The sequence below is a fragment of the Eleutherodactylus coqui genome, chromosome 12, assembly GCF_035609145.1.
Source record: "Eleutherodactylus coqui strain aEleCoq1 chromosome 12, aEleCoq1.hap1, whole genome shotgun sequence".
Taxonomy (NCBI): Eukaryota; Metazoa; Chordata; class Amphibia; order Anura; family Eleutherodactylidae; genus Eleutherodactylus; species Eleutherodactylus coqui.
This window is the reverse complement of record NC_089848.1, coordinates 128,952,580-128,974,209: the sequence shown is the minus strand read 5'-3', so window position 1 is coordinate 128,974,209 and position 21,630 is coordinate 128,952,580. Positions and strand designations below refer to the sequence as shown.

General features: G+C 52.1%; 1 protein-coding gene across 1 annotated transcript in view; it reads left to right on the top strand.

The window, feature by feature from the left end:
- The first annotated feature begins 5,056 nt into the window (after positions 1-5,056).
- The window catches only part of PIP4K2A (phosphatidylinositol-5-phosphate 4-kinase type 2 alpha), a 108,893-nt gene continuing 92,319 nt past the window's right edge, over positions 5,057-21,630 (top strand). The window contains exon 1 of the mRNA XM_066585780.1: positions 5,057-5,738. Within this exon, the coding sequence (XP_066441877.1) occupies positions 5,598-5,738 (141 nt within the window). The 5' untranslated portion in view covers positions 5,057-5,597. The remainder of the gene's footprint in view (positions 5,739-21,630) is intronic.

The following is a 21,630-nucleotide window of genomic DNA, read 5'->3' as shown; positions in this document are numbered from 1 at the left end:
CCCAACAATCACTACAGCGTGCCACAACAATCACTACAGCGTGCCACAACAATCACTACAGCGTAACACAACAATCACTACAGCGTGCCACAACAATCACTACAGCGTGCTACAACAATCACTACAGCGTGCCACAACAATCACTACGGCGTGCCATAACAATCACTCCAGCACACCACAACAATCACTATAGCGTGTCACAACAATCACTGCAGCGCGCCACATCAATCATTGCAGCGCGCCATAACAATCACTCCAGCGCACCCCAACAATCACTACAGCATACCACAACAATCACTACAGCTCGACCCAACAATCACTACAGCGTGCCACAACAATCAATACAGCTCGCCCCAACAATCACTACAGCTCGACCCAACAATCACTACAGCGTGCCACAACAATCACTCCAGCGCACCCCAACAATCACTACAGCATGCCACAACAATCACTGCAGCGCGCCCCAACAATCACTGCAGCGCACCCCAACAATCACTGCAGCGTGCCACAACAATCACTACAGCGTGTCACAACAATCAGTACAGCACGTCACAACAATCACTGCAGTGTGTCACAACAATCACTGCATCACGCCACATCAATCATTGCAGCGTGCCATAACAATCACTCCAGCGTGCCACAACAGTAACTACAGTGTGACACAACAATCACTACAGCGTGCCACAACAATCACTGCAGCGCGCCCCAACAATCACTGCAGCGCACCCCTACAATCACTGCAGCGTGCCACAACAATCACTACAGCGTGTCACAACAATCACTGCATCACGCCACATCAATCATTGCAGCATGCCATAACAATCACTACAGCGCACCCCAACAATCACTCCAGCGCACCCCAACAATCACTACAGCTCGACCCAACAATCACTACAGCGTGCCACAACAATCACTACAGCGTAACACAACAATCACTACAGCATGCCATAACAATCACTACAGCGCACCCCAACAATCACTACAGCTCGACCCAACAATCACTACAGCGTGCCACAACAATCACTACAGCGTAACACAACAATCACTACAGCGTGCCACAACAATCACTACATCATACCACAACAATCACTACAGCGTGCCACAACAATCACTACAGCGTAACACAACAATCACTACAGCGTGCCACAACAATCACTACAGCATACCACAACAATCAGTACAGCTCGACCCAACAATCACTACAGCGTGCCATAACAATCACTACAGCGTGCCATAACAATCACTACAGCGCACCCCAACAATCACTAAAGCTCGACCCAACAATCACTACAGCGTGCCACAACAATCACTACAGCGTAACACAACAATCACTACAGCGTGCCATAACAATCACTCCAGCATGCCATAACAATCACTACAGCGCGCCACAACAATCACTACAGCGCGCCACAACAATCACTACAGCGCGCCACAACAATCACTACAGCTCGCCCCAACAATCACTACAGCATGCCATAACAATCACTCCAGCGCACCCCAACAATCACTACAGCGCACCCCAACAATCACTACAGCGCACCCCAACAATCACTACAGCTCGACCCAACAATCACTACAGCGTGCCACAACAATCACTACAGCGCACCCCAACAATCACTACAGCTCGACCCAACAATCACTACAGCGTGCCACAACAATCACTCCAGCGCACCCCAACAATCACTACAGCATGCCACAACAATCACTGCAGCGCGCCCCAACAATCACTGCAGCGCACCCCAACAATCACTGCAGCGTGCCACAACAATCACTACAGCGTGTCACAACAATCAGTACAGCACGTCACATCAATCATTGCAGCGTGCCATAACAATCACTCCAGCGTGCCACAACAGTAACTACAGTGTGACACAACATTCACTACAGCGTGCCACAACAATCACTGCAGCGCGCCCCAACAATCACTGCAGCGCACCCCAACAATCACTGCAGCATGCCACAACAATCACTACAGCGTGTCACTACAATCACGCCACATCAATCATTGCAGCATGCCATAACAATCACTCCAGCGCACCCCAACAATCACTCCAGCGCACCCCAACAATCACTACAGCTCGACCCAACAATCACTACAGCGTGCCACAACAATCACTACAGCGTAACACAACAATCACTACAGCGTGCCACAACAATTACTACAGCGTGCCACAACAATCACTACAAAGCACCACAACAATCACTACAGCGTGCCACAACAATCACAACAGCGTGTCACAACAATCACTGCATCACGCCACATCAATCATTGCAGCATGCCATAACAATCACTCCAGCGCACCCCAACAATCACTCCAGCGCACCCCAACAATCACTACAGCTCGACCCAACAATCACTACAGCGTGCCACAACAATCACTGCAGCGTGCCACAACAATCACTACAGCTCGACCCAACAATCACTACAGCGTGCCACAACAATCACTACAGCGTAACACAACAATCACTGCAGCGTGCCACAACAATCACTACAGCTCGCCCCAACAATCACTACAGCGCGCCCCAACAATCACTACAGCTCGCTCCAACAATCACTACAGCGCGCCCCAACAATCACTACAGCTCGACCCAACAATCACTACAGCGTGCCACAACAATCACTACAGCGTAACACAACAATCACTGCAGCGTGCCACAACAATCACTACAGCTCGCCCCAACAATCACTACAGCGCGCCCCAACAATCACTACAGCTCGCTCCAACAATCACTACAGCGCGCCCCAACAATCACTACAGCGTGTCACAGCAATCACTGCATCACGCCACATCAATCATTGCAGCATGCCATAACAATCACTCCGGCGCACCCCAACAATCACTACAGCTCGACCCAACAATCACTACAGCGCGCCCCAACAATCACTACAGCGCGCCCCAACAATCACTACAGCTCGCCTCAACAAACACTACAGCGTGCCCCAACAATCACTGCAGCTCGCCACAACAATCACTGAAGCGGCCCAACAATCACAGCAGCGTGCCCCAACAATCATTGCAGTGCGCCCCAGCAATCACTACAGCGCGCCACAACAATCACTACAGCTCGCTCCAACAATCACTACAGCGCGCCCCAACAATCACTACAGCGTGTCACAACAATCACTGCATCACGCCACATCAATCATTGCAGCGTGCCATAACAATCACTCCGGCGCACCCCAACAATCACTACAGCTCGACCCAACAATCACTACAGCGCGCCCCAACAATCACAGCAGGGTGCCCCAACAATCATTGCAGCGCGCCCCAGCAATCACTACAGCGCGCCACAACAATCACTACAGCGCGCCACAACAATCACTACAGCGCGCCACAACAATCACTACAGCGCGCCACAACAATCACTACAGCGTGCCACAACAATCACTACAGCGCGCCACAACAATCACTACAGCGTGCCACAACGATCACTGCAGCGTGCCACAACAATCACTACAGCGCGCCACAACAATCACTACAGCGCGCCACAACAATCACTACAGCGCGCCACAACAATCACTACAGCGTGCCACAACAATCACTACAGCGTGTCACAGCAATCACTGCATCACGCCACAACAATCACTACAGCGCGCCACAACAATCACTACAGCGTGCCACAACAATCACTGCAGCGTGCCACAACAATCACTACAGCGCGCCACAACAATCACTACAGCGCGCCACAACAATCACTACAGCGCGCCACAACAATCACTACAGCGTGCCACAACAATCACTACAGCGTGTCACAGCAATCACTGCATCACACCACATCAATCATTGCAGCATGCCATAACAATCACTCCAGCGCACCCCAACAATCACTACAGCGCACCCCAACAATCACTACAGCTCGACCCAACAATCACTACAGCGTGCCACAACAATCACTACAGCGCGCCACAACAATCACTACAGCGCGCCACAATAGACGCGCCGTCATGCGGCCGTGTCAACGGGAAAGTAAAAACATTATAACTTTTGAAAAGTGCAGTTGAAAATCGCTCAAAATGATTGCGTCCTTTGGGGCGCCCTGACTGTGAGGTGACGCCAGCCTCGGGGGGAGGGGAGCAGCGGGTTGTCACCCGTCCGGTGATTAGATCTTACTGACCATATTAATGGTTGGTATAAAGTAATTTCCTGCGTGCTGGCCGTATTCCCGGCTGACATACGCTGCTGCCTCGCGGCTTTTCTGCCTATCAGCAGTCTTTTTACGTGCGTAAAGAATCGCAATGATTTTGTGCCTCAGTACGCAGCGATTGCACCGCTCACCTGCGCATTTTCACACTCAGTAGATAATCCCCACCAAGATCCGACATGCCGCACTTTTTCGTCGTGTGACTGAAAATCGTGTGAAAAATACGCAGCTGTGAATAAATACATTGAAATCAATGGGCTCTATTCCGGGCTGCTTCAGACGGGCGCAAATCCGCTCGCCGCTATGAACCCGTCAGGAGGCTTTTTTTCCCCTTGTTTAAACTTCACACTATTATGAGCGGAAAAATAAATCAGAAGGATAAACTCCGCCCTGTTTTTTCTCACACATTTAAAAACTACACGCAAAAAAGATAGGGCAAGGTTTATTTATTCTCGCGCGTAGTAATACGGCGTGATAATCACACTAGTGAAAACGAAACTATTAAAATCAATGTTTTTGTATCGTCGCGTTTTGCAGGTGTGATCACCTGCAAAATTAACCAGGAAAAACAGCCGTCTGAAGAAGCCCTCACGCTTGTAATACGCTGCGTACTTACGCTCGTCTGAAAGAGCGCTTATACGGAAAAAAATTTTAAATTCCGATGAAAATCCCAAGAAATCATCATATGCTTAGGACCAAAATAAGTCCCGTCATTAAGGGGTTAAGAAGCCAAGTGTCTGACAACTTTACACAAGTTGGGCAAGTCATAAAGCCCCTCTTCTTTGTTTTTTTTCGCCCTCCCGCACGTCTTCCGCCCGGGGCAGCGGCTGGTGAAACACAGAACCCACGAGCGCACAGAGGCCGGGCCCGGCCGCGCCTCCTTTCTCCTCCGCCTCCGATGCTGTCAGTCAGTGAAGCTGCAAGCGGCCGGAAGCGCCGGGAAGATGCAGCCAAGTGCAGAGCGAGCAGCGGGGGCCGGAGGATACATATAGAGGCGGCTGGCAGGGTGGGCACAGGGGGCATGCATGCCCTGCAGGAGGAGGCCACAGCAGCAGTGTGTGAGCGGACGATCAGCGGCACCGACAGCCTCTAGCCGCCTGTCTCTTGCAGCAGCAGCTGGTGCAGCATCATCCGCTGTCAGCCAGCAGAGACGAGATGGATGGCAGCAGGCAGCTGCAGTGAATCCAACCCATCGGCTGGCATGAGAGGAAGACAAGAAGGGGGCACAGATCTCTAGTGGATGTGGGAGAGGAGACGCCCCTGTGCCCGCGCAGACCGGTGCCAGGCAGCCCACGTTGGCACAATATCGCTTCTTTTCTTGCATTGGCCGTCTATGAATCAGTGCAAAACTTTGCAAGGCTCGCTGTGCTGCCGCCCGAGGCAGGGGGCGCTGCGGAGAGCCCTCTAGGTGACGAGCCCTGCAGAGGACAGCGGGGGATCTGCCGGAGAAGACCATGGCTGCAGCAAGCAGCGTAGCCGCAACGTTGGCCAGTAAGACCAAGACGAAGAAAAAGCACTTCGTGGCCCAAAAAGTCAAGCTGTTCCGGGCGAGCGACCCTCTGCTCAGCGTCCTGATGTGGGGAGTCAACCACTCGGTAAGACAGAATGGGGCATTGATGGGCATCCCCTTCTTCTCTGATTGCCCCAGCCGGTGCCAAGACATCCTGGTACAAAACCAGCTGACAATGGGCTGCATGCAGTACAATAGGTGGCAGGGGACGGATGGGAAGCATCGTCAGGGGCATGAATAGACAACACAACCATTCTTATGCCACTCAATGCCCTTTATGTCGTGGGCTACCAGTCTTGTACTGCATTGTATTGGGCAAGGCTGGCATGCGTGAGGCTTGCAAGTTTAAAGACCATTTGTGATCTCCAGATGGAGTTATTTGATGTAATTGGGTGCTGCAGGCATTTTAATTTAACCCTTCCTGTGCTGCATGGTGTTACAGGTTGTCTAAAGGTCACTGCAGAACATTTTTAGAAGATGGCATGATGTTCCTCACCCTGGTGACCGCTTTGAGTACTCTGTGGTGGGCTGTGGACATCAAGGACCTGGTGGGTTGCCGTATATACCATCACCTCCTTGTTCCAAAGGGCTGCAGTCTGGTAGAATCTCCTTTGAGATCTTGAGATGTCAGGATGTTCCTCACCCTGGTGACCACTTTGAGTACTCTGGTGGTCTGTGGACATCAAGGTGGGCTGCAGTCTAGGCCATCACCTTCTTGTCTGAAGGGGCTGCAGTCTCCTAGAATGATCTTAAGGAACAAGAGATAAGAATTCCTGAGGTGGAGAACAATTTGGGGTGATTGGGGGGGATTAGTAGATGTTTGAGGCTGCACGGTCTGCAGTGAGGTTGAGCTGTAGATATGCTTCCTCTCTGCCTCTTGGATGAGGATGGACCTTGCGGGGGTCCCACACTGATAGTCTCTAGGCTTCTTTCATTGTGTGTAAATCCAAGTTCTCTAACCCTCCACAGTGTTTCAAGGATAACATGCACATTGTGTCACTACTTAACCCGGAGATGGACAGATCCCAAGTAATCACTAACCGGTGTGCCACAAGTGTGCCGCTGCTCTTACTCAAGTCTTGGGTGGTTTTTCTATTAATGTCTTTCGCAGAACTTTATAGTTGGAATGTAAAAAGGCATTTTAGGTCGCCGTCTGGTTGATCTCACTCCTAAGGTCCAGTATTTTGGCTTGCATGATAACTTGGACCTTCTTGAAGATGACCTGGACAGATCTCAGGTGGCAGAGATGTTTCCTAGAAGTCTGCCACCAGTACTTTTTAGGTTGTATTTTTTTGGGTGGTTTCCTGGGGTCCTATGAAAGTTCTTACTGCTTAAAATCCCCTGTTGGCTCATATTTCGTCAGTTGTGATGGAATGGATTTCTTTCCTTGTCCAATGAGCATTATCGGTCGTCTATTCTTTGATTGTTCAGCTCCGGTCAGGATGGATATAGGACAGGTAATAAATGTCTGGTGGGAGGGGTGCTAATGCTGTAAGACCCCCAGCTATTGGGGGAATAGGATCTCATGCCCTCCATGAAGCGACAGAGTTGGGGACAAGCAGGGGAGAGCCGGCCACATCTCTGGGGAGTCCCAGAAGCATCTGTTGTTGGAAGACCCCTTTAGCAGTCAGTATTTGAGAAGGTGCTTGATGCTTTCTTCCTTCTGCTTGCATCGTCTATCTATGATCCGTTATGTCCTTACAGTTCTGTATGTGGAGGATTTCCGCTGTAATTCCGTTATAACGCCCTAATATCGCACGTGTTTGGAGCATTAGGCCGCTTTCACACAGCGTATCGTTGCTCTGCTCAGGGTTCTTGTTGAGGGGACCGTAATAAAGAACTATTGTGAATCTATAGGGCCAATCACGGGACTGTATTTTTGCAGCCGCTTTTCGAAAACGCAGCACGCTCTATTTTTGTGTATCTGCCTCCGTATTTGTAGCCCTTTCTATAGGGCAAAGCCGTATTACAGATGTGCTTTTATTCGCTCGTCTGAAGGGCCAAGCGATGTTTCCTTTTTTTCGCTAAAGGAAGCCATATGAGGTTTGTGTTTTGTTGGACTTGTAGGATTTTTTTGTACTTTTTTAGGGTACATGTAATTTAACGATTATCATTTTTAGGGGGTAATGTAAAAATCGTAACCCTTCCGCCATTGTCTTTGGTGGATTTTTCTTTCTTGTTTTACCTCTTAGGCAGATGTTTATGACAGAGCAGGGATTCTCTGTCAGACCACCGTTGTGGTGGGCCGGTGACTGGACGGAGGAAGCCTCCCTCTGTTCTACCCCTTAGATGCCGTAGTTATTACGACCTCGCCATCTAAGCGGTTAAACCTAATGGAAATCAACATTATTGGCAGCCAATCAGTGCGCGAATCCCGAGGGTCGCAGCAAAATTACTTTGAACAGCCGCGTCAAAACATTACAGAGCTGGTATGAGGGGTTAATAATGTTTTGTTAATATTGGGGTGTGAAGAAATGTGACCTGATTTTATGTAATCTAGTTATCTGTGTATCCAAAATGTGTAACTTCTTGCTGTGAGTCCCGGGGCCAAATCTGTAGCAGGACCCCCAACTGTGATGCCTCATTAATAGTGCTGGTCTCCTGATATAGGAAAGAGATAATAAGGGGTTTCCTGAGATTCTAGGGGTCAAGTGCAATCACACCCTCTGTTCCCATTATAATGTCTCTGCATCTTGCTTGCTCTCTCCATCGCTCGCTCTCTGTCTCTCATCGCGCTCTATTTATCTCTCTCGCTCACTCTTGCTCTCTCTTCATCGCTTGCTCTAGCTTGATCTTCATCGATCACCATCTTTCCTTTCATCGCTCGCTATCACTCTTTCAATTGCGCACTAGCTCTTTCCTTCCATCACGTGCTAGCTATCTCTCTCTCACGTGCTAGCTCTGTCTCTCTATTGTGCGCTAGTACTGACTCTCTATCGCTCGCTCATTCTCTGTCTCTCTATCGCTCGCTCATTCTCTGTCTCTCCATCGCTCGCTCATTCTCTGTCTCTCCATCGCTAGCTCGTTCTGCCTCTCCATCGCTAGCTCGTTCTGCCTCTCCATCGCTGGCTCGTTCTGCCTCTCCATCGCTGGCTCGTTCTGCCTCTCCATCGCTGGCTCGTTCTGCCTCTCCATCGCTGGCTCGTTCTGCCTCTCCATCGCTGGCTCGTTCTGCCTCTCCATCGCTGGCTCGTTCTGCCTCTCCATCGCTGGCTCGTTCTGCCTCTTCATCGCTGGCTCGTTCTGCCTCTCCATCGCTGGCTCGTTCTGCCTCTCCATCGCTGGCTCGTTCTGCCTCTCCATCGCTGGCTCGTTCTGCCTCTCCATCGCTGGCTCGTTCTGCCTCTCCATCGCTGGCTCGTTCTGCCTCTCCATCGCTGGCTCCTTCTCTGCCTCTCCATCGCTGGCTCCTTCTCTGCCTCTCCATCGCTGGCTCCTTCTCTGCCTCTCCATCGCTGGCTCCTTCTCTGCCTCTCCATCGCTGGCTCCTTCTCTGCCTCTCCATCGCTGGCTCCTTCTCTGCCTCTCCATCGCTGGCTCCTTCTCTGCCTCTCCATCGCTGGCTCCTTCTCTGCCTCTCCATCGCTGGCTCCTTCTCTGCCTCTCCATCGCTGGCTCCTTCTCTGCCTCTCCATCGCTGGCTCCTTCTCTGCCTCTCCATCGCTGGCTCCTTCTCTGCCTCTCCATCGCTGGCTCGCTCTCTGCCTCTCCATCGCTGGCTCGCTCTCTGCCTCTCCATCGCTGGCTCGCTCTCTGCCTCTCCATCGCTGGCTCGCTCTCTGCCTCTCCATCGCTGGCTCGCTCTCTGCCTCTCCATCGCTGGCTCGCTCTCTGCCTCTCCATCGCTGGCTCGCTCTCTGCCTCTCCATCGCTGGCTCGCTCTCTGCCTCTCCATCGCTGGCTCGCTCTCTGCCTCTCCATCGCTGGCTCGCTCTCTGCCTCTCCATCGCTGGCTCGCTCTCTGCCTCTCCATCGCTGGCTCGCTCTCTGCCTCTCCATCGCTGGCTCGCTCTCTGCCTCTCCATCGCTGGCTCGCTCTCTGCCTCTCCATCGCTGGCTCGCTCCCTGCCTCTCCATCGCTGGCTCGCTCCCTGCCTCTCCATCGCTGGCTCGCTCCCTGCCTCTCCATCGCTGGCTCGCTCGCAGCCTCTCCATCGCTGGCTCGCTCCCTGCCTCTCCATCGCTGGCTCGCTCTATCTTCCCCTCGCTCACTCTTGCTCTCTCTTCCCCTCGCTCACTCTTGCTCTCTCTCCCCCTCGTTCACTCTTGCTCTCTCTCCCCCTCGCTCACTCTTGCTCTCTCTCCCCCTCGCTCACTCTTGCTCTCTCTCCCCCTCGCTCACTCTTGCTCTCTCTCCCCCTCGCTCGCTCTCTCTTCTTCACACACCAGCTTTCTCCACTGCACGCTAGCTCTCTCTCTATCGCTTGCTAGCGCTCTCTCCATTGCGTGCCAACGCTCTCTCCATTGCTTGCTCTCTGTCTCTCTCCATTGCTCTCTGTCTCTCTCCTTTGCTTGCTCTTAATGTGTCTCTCTATTGCTCCCTCTTGCTGTCTCTCTCCCTCGCTCCCTCTTGCTGTCTCTCTCCCTCGCTCCCTCTTGCTGTCTCTCTCCCTCGCTCGCTCTTGCTGTCTCTCTCCCTCGCTCCCTCTTGCTGTCTCTCTCCCTCGCTCGCTCTTGCTGTCTCTCTCCCTCGCTCGCTCTTGCTGTCTCTCTCCCTCGCTCGCTCTTGCTGTCTCTCTCCCTCGCTCGCTCTTGCTGTCTCTCTCCCTCGCTCGCTCTTGCTGTCTCTCTCCCTCGCTCGCTCTTGCTGTCTCTCTCCCTCGCTCGCTCTTGCTGTCTCTCTCCCTCGCTCGCTCTTGCTGTCTCTCTCCCTCGCTCGCTCTTGCTGTCTCTCTCCCTCGCTCGCTCTTGCTGTCTCTCTCCCTCGCTCGCTCTTGCTGTCTCTCTCCCTCGCTCGCTCTTGCTGTCTCTCTCCCTCGCTCGCTCTCTCCCTTGTGCTAGCTCTCCCTCTCCATCGTGTGCTAGCTCTCCCAATCAAGCGCTAGATCTCTCCCTCCATCGCTCGCTAGCTTTTCCTCTCCATCGCACGCTAGCCTTTTCTTTAGCACAGAGCGTTTTTTCTCTCCCATTGCGCGCTAATACTCTCTCTTCCTTTGCGCTCTAGCTCTCCCATCGCACACTAGCTCTGTCCCATCGCACGCTAGCTCTCCCCTTTTCCCACCGCGCGCTAGCTCTCCCCTTTTCCCATCGCGCGCTAGCTCTCCCCTTTTCCCATCGCGCGCTAGCTCTCCCCTTTTCCCATCGCGCGCTAGATCTCCCCCTTTTCCCATCGCGCCCGCTAGCTCTCCCCCTTTTCCCATCGCGCCCGCTAGCTCTCCCTCTTTTCCCATCGCGCCCGCTAGCTCTCCCCCTTTCCCACCGCGCGCTAGCTCTCCCCTTTTCCCACCGCGCGCTAGCTCTCCCCTTTTCCCACCGCGCGCTAGCTCTCCCCTTTTCCCACCGCGCGCTAGCTCTCCCCTTTTCCCATCGCGCGCTAGCTCTCCCCCTTTTCCCACCGCGCGCTAGCTCTCCCCTTTTCCCACCGCGCGCTAGCTCTCCCCTTTTCCCATCGCGCGCTAGCTCTCCCCCTTTTCCCATCGCGCGCTAGCTCTCCCCCTTTTCCCATCGCGCCCGCTAGCTCTCCCCCTTTTCCCATCGCGCCCGCTAGCTCTCCCCCTTTTCCCATCGCGCCCGCTAGCTCTCCCCTTTTCCCACCGCGCGCTAGCTCTCCCCTTTTCCCATCGCGCGCTAGCTCTCCCCCTTTTCCCATCGCGCGCTAGCTCTCCCCCTTTTCCCATCGCGCCCGCTAGCTCTCCCCCTTTTCCCATCGCGCCCGCTAGCTCTCCCCCTTTTCCCATCGCGCCCGCTAGCTCTCCCCCTTTTCCCATCGCGCCCGCTAGCTCTCCCCCTTTTCCCATCGCGCCCGCTAGCTCTCCCCCTTTTCCCATCGCGCCCGCTAGCTCTCCCCCTTTTCCCATCGCGCCCGCTAGCTCTCCCCCTTTTCCCATCGCGCCCGCTAGCTCTCCCCCTTTTCCCACCGCGCGCTAGCTCTCCCCTTTTCCCACCGCGCGCTAGCTCTCCCCTTTTCCCATCGCGCGCTAGCTCTCCCCCTTTTCCCACCGCGCGCTAGCTCTCCCCTTTTCCCACCGCGCGCTAGCTCTCCCCTTTTCCCATCGCGCGCTAGCTCTCCCCCTTTTCCCATCGCGCGCTAGCTCTCCCCCTTTTCCCATCGCGCCCGCTAGCTCTCCCCCTTTTCCCATCGCGCCCGCTAGCTCTCCCCCTTTTCCCATCGCGCCCGCTAGCTCTCCCCTTTTCCCACCGCGCGCTAGCTCTCCCCTTTTCCCATCGCGCGCTAGCTCTCCCCCTTTTCCCATCGCGCGCTAGCTCTCCCCCTTTTCCCATCGCGCCCGCTAGCTCTCCCCCTTTTCCCATCGCGCCCGCTAGCTCTCCCCCTTTTCCCATCGCGCCCGCTAGCTCTCCCCCTTTTCCCATCGCGCCCGCTAGCTCTCCCCCTTTTCCCATCGCGCCCGCTAGCTCTCCCCCTTTTCCCATCGCGCCCGCTAGCTCTCCCCCTTTTCCCATCGCGCCCGCTAGCTCTCCCCCTTTTCCCATCGCGCCCGCTAGCTCTCCCCCTTTTCCCATCGCGCCCGCTAGCTCTCCCCCTTTTCCCATCGCGCCCTCTAGCTCTCCCCCTTTTCCCATCGCGCCCTCTAGCTCTCCCCCTTTTCCCATCGCGCCCTCTAGCTCTCCCCCTTTTCCCATCGCGCCCTCTAGCTCTCCCCCTTTTCCCATCGCGCCCGCTAGCTCTCCCCCTTTTCCCATCGCGCCCGCTAGCTCTCCCCCTTTTCCCATCGCGCCCGCTAGCTCTCCCCCTTTTCCCATCGCGCCCGCTAGCTCTCCCCCTTTTCCCATCGCGCCCTCTAGCTCTCCCCCTTTTCCCATCGCGCCCTCTAGCTCTCCCCCTTTTCCCATCGCGCCCTCTAGCTCTCCCCCTTTTCCCATCGCGCCCTCTAGCTCTCCCCCTTTTCCCATCGCGCCCTCTAGCTCTCCCCCTTTTCCCATCGCGCCCTCTAGCTCTCCCCCTTTTCCCATCGCGCCCTCTAGCTCTCCCCCTTTTCCCATCGCGCCCTCTAGCTCTCCCCCTTTTCCCATCGCGCCCTCTAGCTCTCCCCCTTTTCCCATCGCGCCCTCTAGCTCTCCCCCTTTTCCCATCGCGCCCTCTAGCTCTCCCCCTTTTCCCATCGCGCCCTCTAGCTCTCCCCCTTTTCCCATCGCGCCCTCTAGCTCTCCCCCTTTTCCCATCGCGCCCTCTAGCTCTCCCCCTTTTCCCATCGCGCCCTCTAGCTCTCCCCCTCTCTTTATTGCACTCGATCTCTCTTTTCATTGTGCGCTAGCTCTCTTTCCATCGCACATTCTCCATTGGATGCTCTCCTTGCATGCTATGTCCCTCTGTCTTGTTCTCCATTGCTTGCTCTCTTGTGTGTGCGCTCTCTCTCTCTCACGTGTGCTTTCTCACTCTCCTCCACATGCTTTCCATTGCTCTCGTACTCTATACTCATCTCTGTCTCGTGCTTGCTTTCTTTATCGAGCACTCGCTTTTTTAATCACGCGCATGCTCTTGCCTTCTCTCTCTATCGATCTCTTCATTGCATGCTCCCCATTGCTCTTTCTGCATTACTCTCTCATCAACCCTTTATTTCTCTCGCAATCTCTTTTTCACTCTTTCTATGTCTATCGTGCTCTCTCTATTGCGCTCTCCCTCCCTCTATCACGATATTTCTTTCGCTCTCTGTCACTGTTGCATGCGCTCTCGCTTTCATTTTCTCTTGTGCTTCTCGCTTGCTCTCTCTCGCACCTCTTGCTTTCGCTCTCTCTCGCACCTCTCGCTGTTGCGCCCTCTTGCACCTCTCACTTTCTCGCTCTCGCTACGGTGCTCTCTGTCGCACACTCTCTCACCTCTCGCTCTCTAATCTGTGTATCTATCACTATGTATGTGTCTGTTTCTCCAACCCATTGCAGTTCCTGGAGTGTCACCCGTGTCATTTTAATCTGATTAGTGGATAGAAAGAAATCTGATCGCCGCTCGCCGGGGGCTGAAGCCATGAAACTTTAAATGTCTCTGCGGGTCTTTTTCTGCCCGTGCTGCGACTTATTAAGAATCGTAATCTTATTGGAAAACGCGACTATAAAGTGTTCTGACTGATCAGTAAATGAGGCAGATGTGGTTCTGCTTCTGGCCGACGGAGTTATTGCGTTTGCTCCATGACATTATCTTAAATTAGGACACAAAGGGAAAGCAGAAGTAGGCGGAGCTGGTACTAGAAGGCTCAGCATGTCCGGATAGTCCGAAGCCTGACGGAACTAGAAGGCTCAGCATGTCCAGATAGTCCGAGTCCTGACGGAACTAGAAGGCTCAGCATGTCCTGATAATCCGAGGCCTGACGGAACTAAAAGTCTCAGCATGTCCTGATAGTCCCGAAGCCTGACGGAACTAGAAGGCTCAGCATGTCCTGATAGTCCGAGGCCTGACGGAACTAGAAGGCTCAGCATGTCCTGATAGTCCGAGGCCTGACGGAACTAGAAGGCTCAGCATGTCCTGATAATCCGAGGCCTGACGGAACTAGAAGGCTCAGCATGTCCTGATAATCCGAGGCCTGGCGGAACTAAAAGGCTCAGCATGTCCTGATAATCCGAGGCCTGACGGAACTAAAAGTCTCAGCATGTCCTGATAATCCGAGGCCTGACGGAACTAAAAGTCTCAGCATGTCCTGATATTCCGAGGCCTGACAGAACTAAAAGTCTCAGCATGTCCTGATATTCCGAGGCCTGACAGAACTAAAAGTCTCAGCATGTCCTGATATTCCGGGGCCTGACGGAACTAAAAGTCTCAGCATGTCCTGATATTCCGGGGCCTGACGGAACTTCCTTTATTTGGGGTTATAGTGCTTTTCTTGTTCTGTAATATTTTGCTATCTTTAAAAAAATGGTTTCGCTTTCAATTTTAGTGCAGGAGCCGCTGCTGCCATGGCCGAGTCGAGTCTGCTAGAGCAGGAGCCGCTGCTGCCATGGCCAAGTCGACTCTGCTAGAGCAGGCGCCGCTGCTGCCATGGCCAAGTCGAGTCTGCTAGAGCAGGAGCCGCTGCTGCCATGGCCAAGTCGAGTCTGCTAGAGCAGGAGCCGCTGCTGCCATGGCCGAGTCGAGTCTGCTAGAGCAGGAGCCGCTGCTGCCATGGCCAAGTCGAGTCTGCTAGAGCAGGAGCCGCTGCTGCCATGGCCGAGTCGAGTCTGCTAGAGCAGGAGCCGCTGCTGCCATGGCCGAGTCGAGTCTGCTAGAGCAGGAGCCGCTGCTGCCATGGCCGAGTCGAGTCTGCTAGAGCAGGAGCCGCTGCTGCCATGGCCGAGTCGAGTCTGCTAGAGCAGGAGCCGCTGCTGCCATGGCCGAGTCGAGTCTGCTAGAGCAGGAGCCGCTGCTGCCATGGCCGAGTCGAGTCTGCTAGAGCAGGAGCCGCTGCTGCCATGGCCGAGTCTGCTAGAGCAGGAGCAGCTGCTGCTATGGTCGAGTCTGCTAGAGCAGGAGCCGCTGCTGCCATGGCCGAGTCGTGTCTGCTAGAGCAGGAGCCGCTGCTGCCATGGCCGAGTCTGCTAGAGCAGGAGCAGCTGCTGCTATGGTCGAGTCTGCTAGAGCAGGAGCCGCTGCTGCCATGGCCACGTCGTGTCTGCTAGAGCAGGAGCCGCTGCTGCCATGGCCACATTGAGTCTGCTAGAGCAGGAGCCGCTGCTGCCATGGCCACGTCGAGTCTGCTAGAGCAGGAGCCGCTGCTGCCATGGCCACGTCGAGTCTGCTAGAGCAGGAGCCGCTGCTGCTATGGCCGAGTCGAGTCTGCTAGAGCAGGAGCCGCTGCTGCCATGGCCGAGTCGAGTCTGCTAGAGCAGGAGCCGCTGCTGCCATGGCCACGTCGAGTCTGCTAGAGCAGGAGCCGCTGCTGCCATGGCCGAGTCGAGTCTGCTAGAGCAGGTGCCGCTGCTGCCATGGCCAAGTCGAGTCTGTTAGAGCAGGAGCCGCTGCTGCCATTGCCAGCTCGAGTCTGTTAGAGCAGGAGCCGCTGCTGCCATTGCCAGCTCGAGTCTGTTAGAGGGGATCTGCTGCTGTCAATGGCTTCCTGTTCTGGCTCATACTTTGGGATCTTTGCTTCTGTGATTTCCATTCACCCTATGCCTAGCATATATAGACTGAAGTTATCTATATGGGAAAACCCTTTTAATTATTGGGTTGTGACATTATGACATAAGTTATACATTGTATAGCCTGTGAGCCTCGTGTGGCGCAGAATGTTAAGGCAGCAGAAATGCAGGTTGCGAGTACAATCCCTGCTTGGTTCAGGTAGTCGACTCAACCTTCCATCCTTCCAGCGCTATACAAATAACAAGATTATTATTATTGGATTGTGTATTTGGATTCTGCAGGGATTCTCTGCTGTACCATTATAGTAAAAGTCTCTTAATCTGTCATCTGATAGTTCAGACAGTCCAGTACAGAAGTGCAAAATTTGAAGCAAAGAACCCATAATGGAGTTTGCTTCCTTTCGAGTCTTGAATGGCAGACCTGCCTCGGTTGATGCTCTATGTCTCGGGGTACACGGAGCCAAATTGGTTGTTCATCTGCCGCTGATCCTTATTAGTTAAGGCCGTATTTGATGTCCCCCATCTTTCTCAGACGCAGATATAACGTGGTTAGGCGCTGGGATTGACCTCGGGGTTGTGCGCCCTGCATCAACAAATGGATGGCCATCTGGAATGAGGCTTTAGTGGCATGTGTGTAATTGTAGCATCACTGAGCTGGAGATGGATCAGGGCCACGGTCTCATTTCTGACGTGCAGCTGCCCATTCTTGTCTGTCGCCCTGTTCACCCCATTGCCCTTAATATATTGTTACAGCAGCGCAGACATTAAACTGATCATGTCACTTCATGGATTCCAGTCATTGGTTCCCAGTCGTGGGTCTTAACCGTAACCCTAAACTCTTCGGCTTATCACCTAGTTCAGAAGTGTGGATTCTGTTCTTCAATCACGACCAATATAGCAGAGTTCAGTTTGTCATGTAACTTCTTGCCAGTTGTGATGACTCCAAATGTTTGGAGTTATCCCCATCTTTCACTTTATGATCAGTGGGGTCTGACCTCTGCAAACCTCCACCAATCCTGAGAATGAAAGTTCCGCTGTTCTGACTTAGCGCTGTATCCTCTTTCAGTGCTTTCCCCTGTGCAGCGGCGCCCTTTGCCACCCGCAGTGCAGGAAACTGCAGCGCTGGATTCAGTAAATTCTGCCCCATTAGGTTGGGGTTACATGGGAAGACGTTTCTTGTAAGACCAAGATCGCAATGTCGCACTACAATGTGGCATCTAATGATTGCCAATGGGGTCATGCTGGGACCTGACAGTTGCAGAAAATGCAACTTGGCTGGATTTTGGTCACAAGTCGCATGTGACTTCTCCACCAAGGACATGTTATTTAAAGGGAAGCTGTCATTACCTAGGAGCACCATAGACTAAGTTATAGTGCTCATAGAACGGGACCGAAGGAGTCTGGGAATGTGCTTTGCATACATACCTGGCTCTCCATTCCTGTCCTGTCATAGGTGGAAGTAGGTGGGCAGACTGTGCAACGGACTCTCCTCTGCAGGCTGTGTGCATGCACAACCATAGAGAACAGTGTATGTGCATGCACAGCCTGCAGAGATGAGTCCGCTGCACTGTCCCCACACCGACTTCTATGGCAGACGGCACGGAAACACGGAGCCAGGTGACTATGCCCCATGAGCCTGGACCTGCCCTATGAGCACCGTAGGTCAGGGTACTTATACAGGAGTCTACTCTCAGCTGAAAAATAACTCATAAGAGCAATCTTGGCCATTAGTTCTCCTGTGTAAAAGCGGGACCCATCGGGGTGCTGAGTGAGAAATCGCACCATAGCCGCTCGTCACGTCTTTTTCGCCCCATTCAACTAAGTGACTAGTGAGCGACTTTTTGCTGCATGTGAACAGGCAGTTGCTCATCTCTGAATGACTGCCTGTTCGCAGCGAATGGAGGTGGGTGGCCTGAAGAGATCTGCACCTCATTTACCTACCAAATGACAATTGCTCCTGTGTGGAAGCACAAGAGAGACCGTGGTCACGTGTAAAAGTACCTGAGTTTATGGAGCTCTCAGGTGCCGACAGCTTCCCTTTTCAGGGATTGTCCGGTTGTAAACGACTGGTGGCCTATCCTCGGTAACAGTCGGTCGCCCGGGGTCCGCCGCCCAGGTTGGTGCCCTTCGAGGACGTGGAGGAGGCAGAAGGTTTTCTTGTTTTTTGATCTTCACACGCAGATATTTATAGCTGACAGAATTGTAACAAAACCTTTTGTTTATCATTTGTATCATTCTGTGTTTCCATCTGCTTCCCCACAGAAGGTCTTCTGACTGCAGTCCTCACGACCCCCCGGCAGCTCCGGTTTGCCTTAGTTTTGCGCAGTTTTGACGTCATTATTATTGGTTACTTAGAAATTGACGCAGATATTCTCTCTAAAAGAAATACCCAAATCATGACTGGAGGACTGGAGATGGGAAATACTGCTTTTTGGAATATCTCTGTATTCATGGGCGGCCATAGCTACAAGGTGCCGACCGCTAGCTTACCGGGTGGAAGGATGGGGCCAGGCGGATGCAGGCTAGGGGCATTGCCCTCCTTTAGGTCCTCCTGTCATATGACAACATTGCTTGCCTCTGTCTCCTGTCCTCCGATGGTCCGTAGCGCCGCTGTCAGCCCATCAACACCCCTGCAGCACATTTGCTTAGTTCTACTACTGTATTTATGTACTAAGCTTTGTTCTGATGCTGTATTTAGTTATGAGCTTGATTCTGGTACTGTATGTACTAAGCTTGGTTCTGGTGATGTATTTATTCAGTGAGGTTGGTTTTGGTATTGTATCTATATACTGAGCTTGTTATGAGTTTGGCTCTGCAGTTGTATTTAGATTATTAGGTTGGTGTTGGTATCTATGTACTGAGCTTGGTTCTGGGGCTGTATTCATGTACTAAGCTTAGTTTTGGGGTTGTATTTATGTAGCAATCTTGTTATAGGTTGTTCTGCTAAAATCTTCAGTGGTCAGGTGGGATCTGCAATGATCAGTCTGCCAGCAAGTGTTCGGTTTAGCTGCAGCGCCTCCACAGGTGACATGAAATATTACATTGTGCCTATTGAAATCGATGAGGGATGCCATTTTTTTCTGCTGCTAACTGATAGATTCTGATTGCGGACTGCTTTCTATTAGGTTAGACGGTTCGAGGGCTTCAGCCGCACGCGGTTTTGGTACATTTCGTTTATTTTATAAGTCATGAAAGGTTACGGACGACGAGACGCGTTCATCTTGGTGTTATGTATTCACTGCGCCAAAAACTGCATGCGTGAATGCTGGCTGCAGATGGTTGTAATGTTGTTGCATTTTTGTAGTCTCCAGGTTACGGCTGTACTAGGCTTTATTCACGGGCGAGCGTGACGGCGGTCTGAGAAACGCAAACCAGTATTGCGCACATATAAAAATTGCATGTTATTTCCAGTAGGAAAAAATTGCATCGCACTTGCATGAAAACTGCGTCTGTATTGGTGCACAACACAACGTTTTTATTTTTTACTCCATAGAAAATAATAGGCAATTTTTTTTTTTCTTGAATTATTATTTTTTTCATATTTATATTTTTAACATCCTAGACTTTCACTCCGAGAAAAAAAATTGCTCATGTGAATCAAATCCTCCAACCCCACAGTACATTTCAGGAGTGATATCTGACCATATCTCTATTGGTTGGATATCGTGCGTGATAATCGCCGTATGAATGCACCCTAAATACAAGGTCGGCCCGCATGAAATCAGAGGTACAAGCAAAGGCTACGTGTTCCACTAATGGAGCCCCACAAATAAAGCGGTCATGTGCGAAAGGCGTAAAGGTAATGGCGGATGACCATGACAGACACATAAGAGTAGAGCATGCTGGGTATTAGTAGCCCCCCCCATAGGCGGCCGGATGAGCGCAGCTGAATATATCTGTTATAGGTATATAATGCAAAATCAGAAAAGCTTGTTGTAACTGCGGGTGATAAAGAGCGTTGAAGCGGGAAACGCGGCCGCTGTTCCTCCTGAGCCATCCAAATAGGCGCGATTAGCTGAAGTGAAGCATATCTCCCCGTGTAGCTGCACGCACCGCTGCCTCTCCTCCGTACGTGGAAATCTCCGCAGCGTTCTCTTCTACGTCTCCATCTGATTTCACTGAATAGATTTTTGCTCTGTCATGTCATCATCTCCTTCGCAGGCCGAGCGCCAGCAGCGCCGCAGAATAATCAGGATTACGGGCACGGAAAAACGAATGACATGTGCTGTATGAGCGGACGCTAACGGGTTCACACAGCGGATACACACGTATCGTACGTATTCACTACATTGATCTCAAGGGCTTATTCACACGAAGGCATGCGTTAATACGTTCGCCCGTACGGAATGTATATTCGCATGAATGAAGGGAGGAAATGGCAAGCAGAGCGCTGAGACGTCCGTGCCAGCAGAGCGATTATTTTTTGTATTTTTGCGATCAAAATGCCAGTTTTTACGCCCTTCCTGTGGAATAGAAAGGCGATTAATTGCTAATTCTGGCGAGCTGTATCCGCTGTACGCCGGGTCACTGCCTCCCCCTCCCTTTATTTCAGTTGCCATAGAAGTTCCTCCTCCACATCCCTGGATTCGGGTCATTGCCTCGGCCCGGTATGATGTGCTGCATTATGTACTCCGTGAACAGAACCTACAGACCCTAATAATGGGGGATACAGACTTCATGTGATCCTGGGAAGGCAAATCCTAAAACAAAAAAGTGTTTTCGGCGTACAAAAATAGCAAACCATTTTATAAAATGTATAAACTCTAAATCGCTGGAATCGTGCGAACCGGAGAATCGCGTTACCACATTATTTATTCTGCACGCTGAACGCCGTAAAAATGAAATCCAAAAACAAATACATAAAAAAATAAATAAACTGGAAATGAGTTGTCATTAAGGCGCAAACCGGCTTCGTCACCAAGGGGTTAAAAAAGATTTAGTAATTATTGGAAAAAAGGTCTTAAAAGTTAAAGAAAAAAAAACAAAACTTTCCCCATATCTATAATAAAAAATCAAAACAAACAAAAATATTCGGTGTCGCTACGTCTGATCTATGCGAGTAACCTGTTATCTATCCCGCCTGGTGAGCGTTGCCGGAAGAAAAATACACAACGGCAGATTCGCGCTTTTCTGGTCACCCGTCTCCAAGTGAAAAATAGCGATCAAAAAGTTATATGAACTTTAATATGGTACCAAAAGAAACTACGGAGCGTCCCGGAAACAAACGAGCCGCGCACAACCAGTCGGTGGAAATATAAAAAAGTAATGCGGTCAGGAGATGGCGGTCAGAAGATGGCGGTCAGAAGATGGCGGTCAGAAGATGGCGGTCAGGAGATGGCGGTCAGGAGATGGCGGTCAGAAGATGGCGGTCAGAAGATGGCGGTCAGGAGGTGATCTTATCATTTTCCAATTACATGTTTTAAAGGTAATAGAGTAAAAAAAAACCTCTAAGTTTGGGTCATCATCACGGTCCCGCCCCGCAGAATAAAGTTATCGTGTCATTGTCGCCGCGGTGCGTGCGCCGTAGAAACAAGATGCCCCCAAAGATGGTGGAATCTTGCTTGTTTTCTGTTTCTCTCCACTTAGTACAATAAATGGTGCCATTTACGACTCGTCCCACAAAAAAACACCCGCAGACAAATATGTCGATGGGGAAATAAAAGACATTCTGAAAGTTGGGAGAGAAAATTGAAAATGAAGAAAAAAAGGGCGCGCCCTTATGGGGTTAAAGTCAGTGGGCCGCGTGAGAACACGGT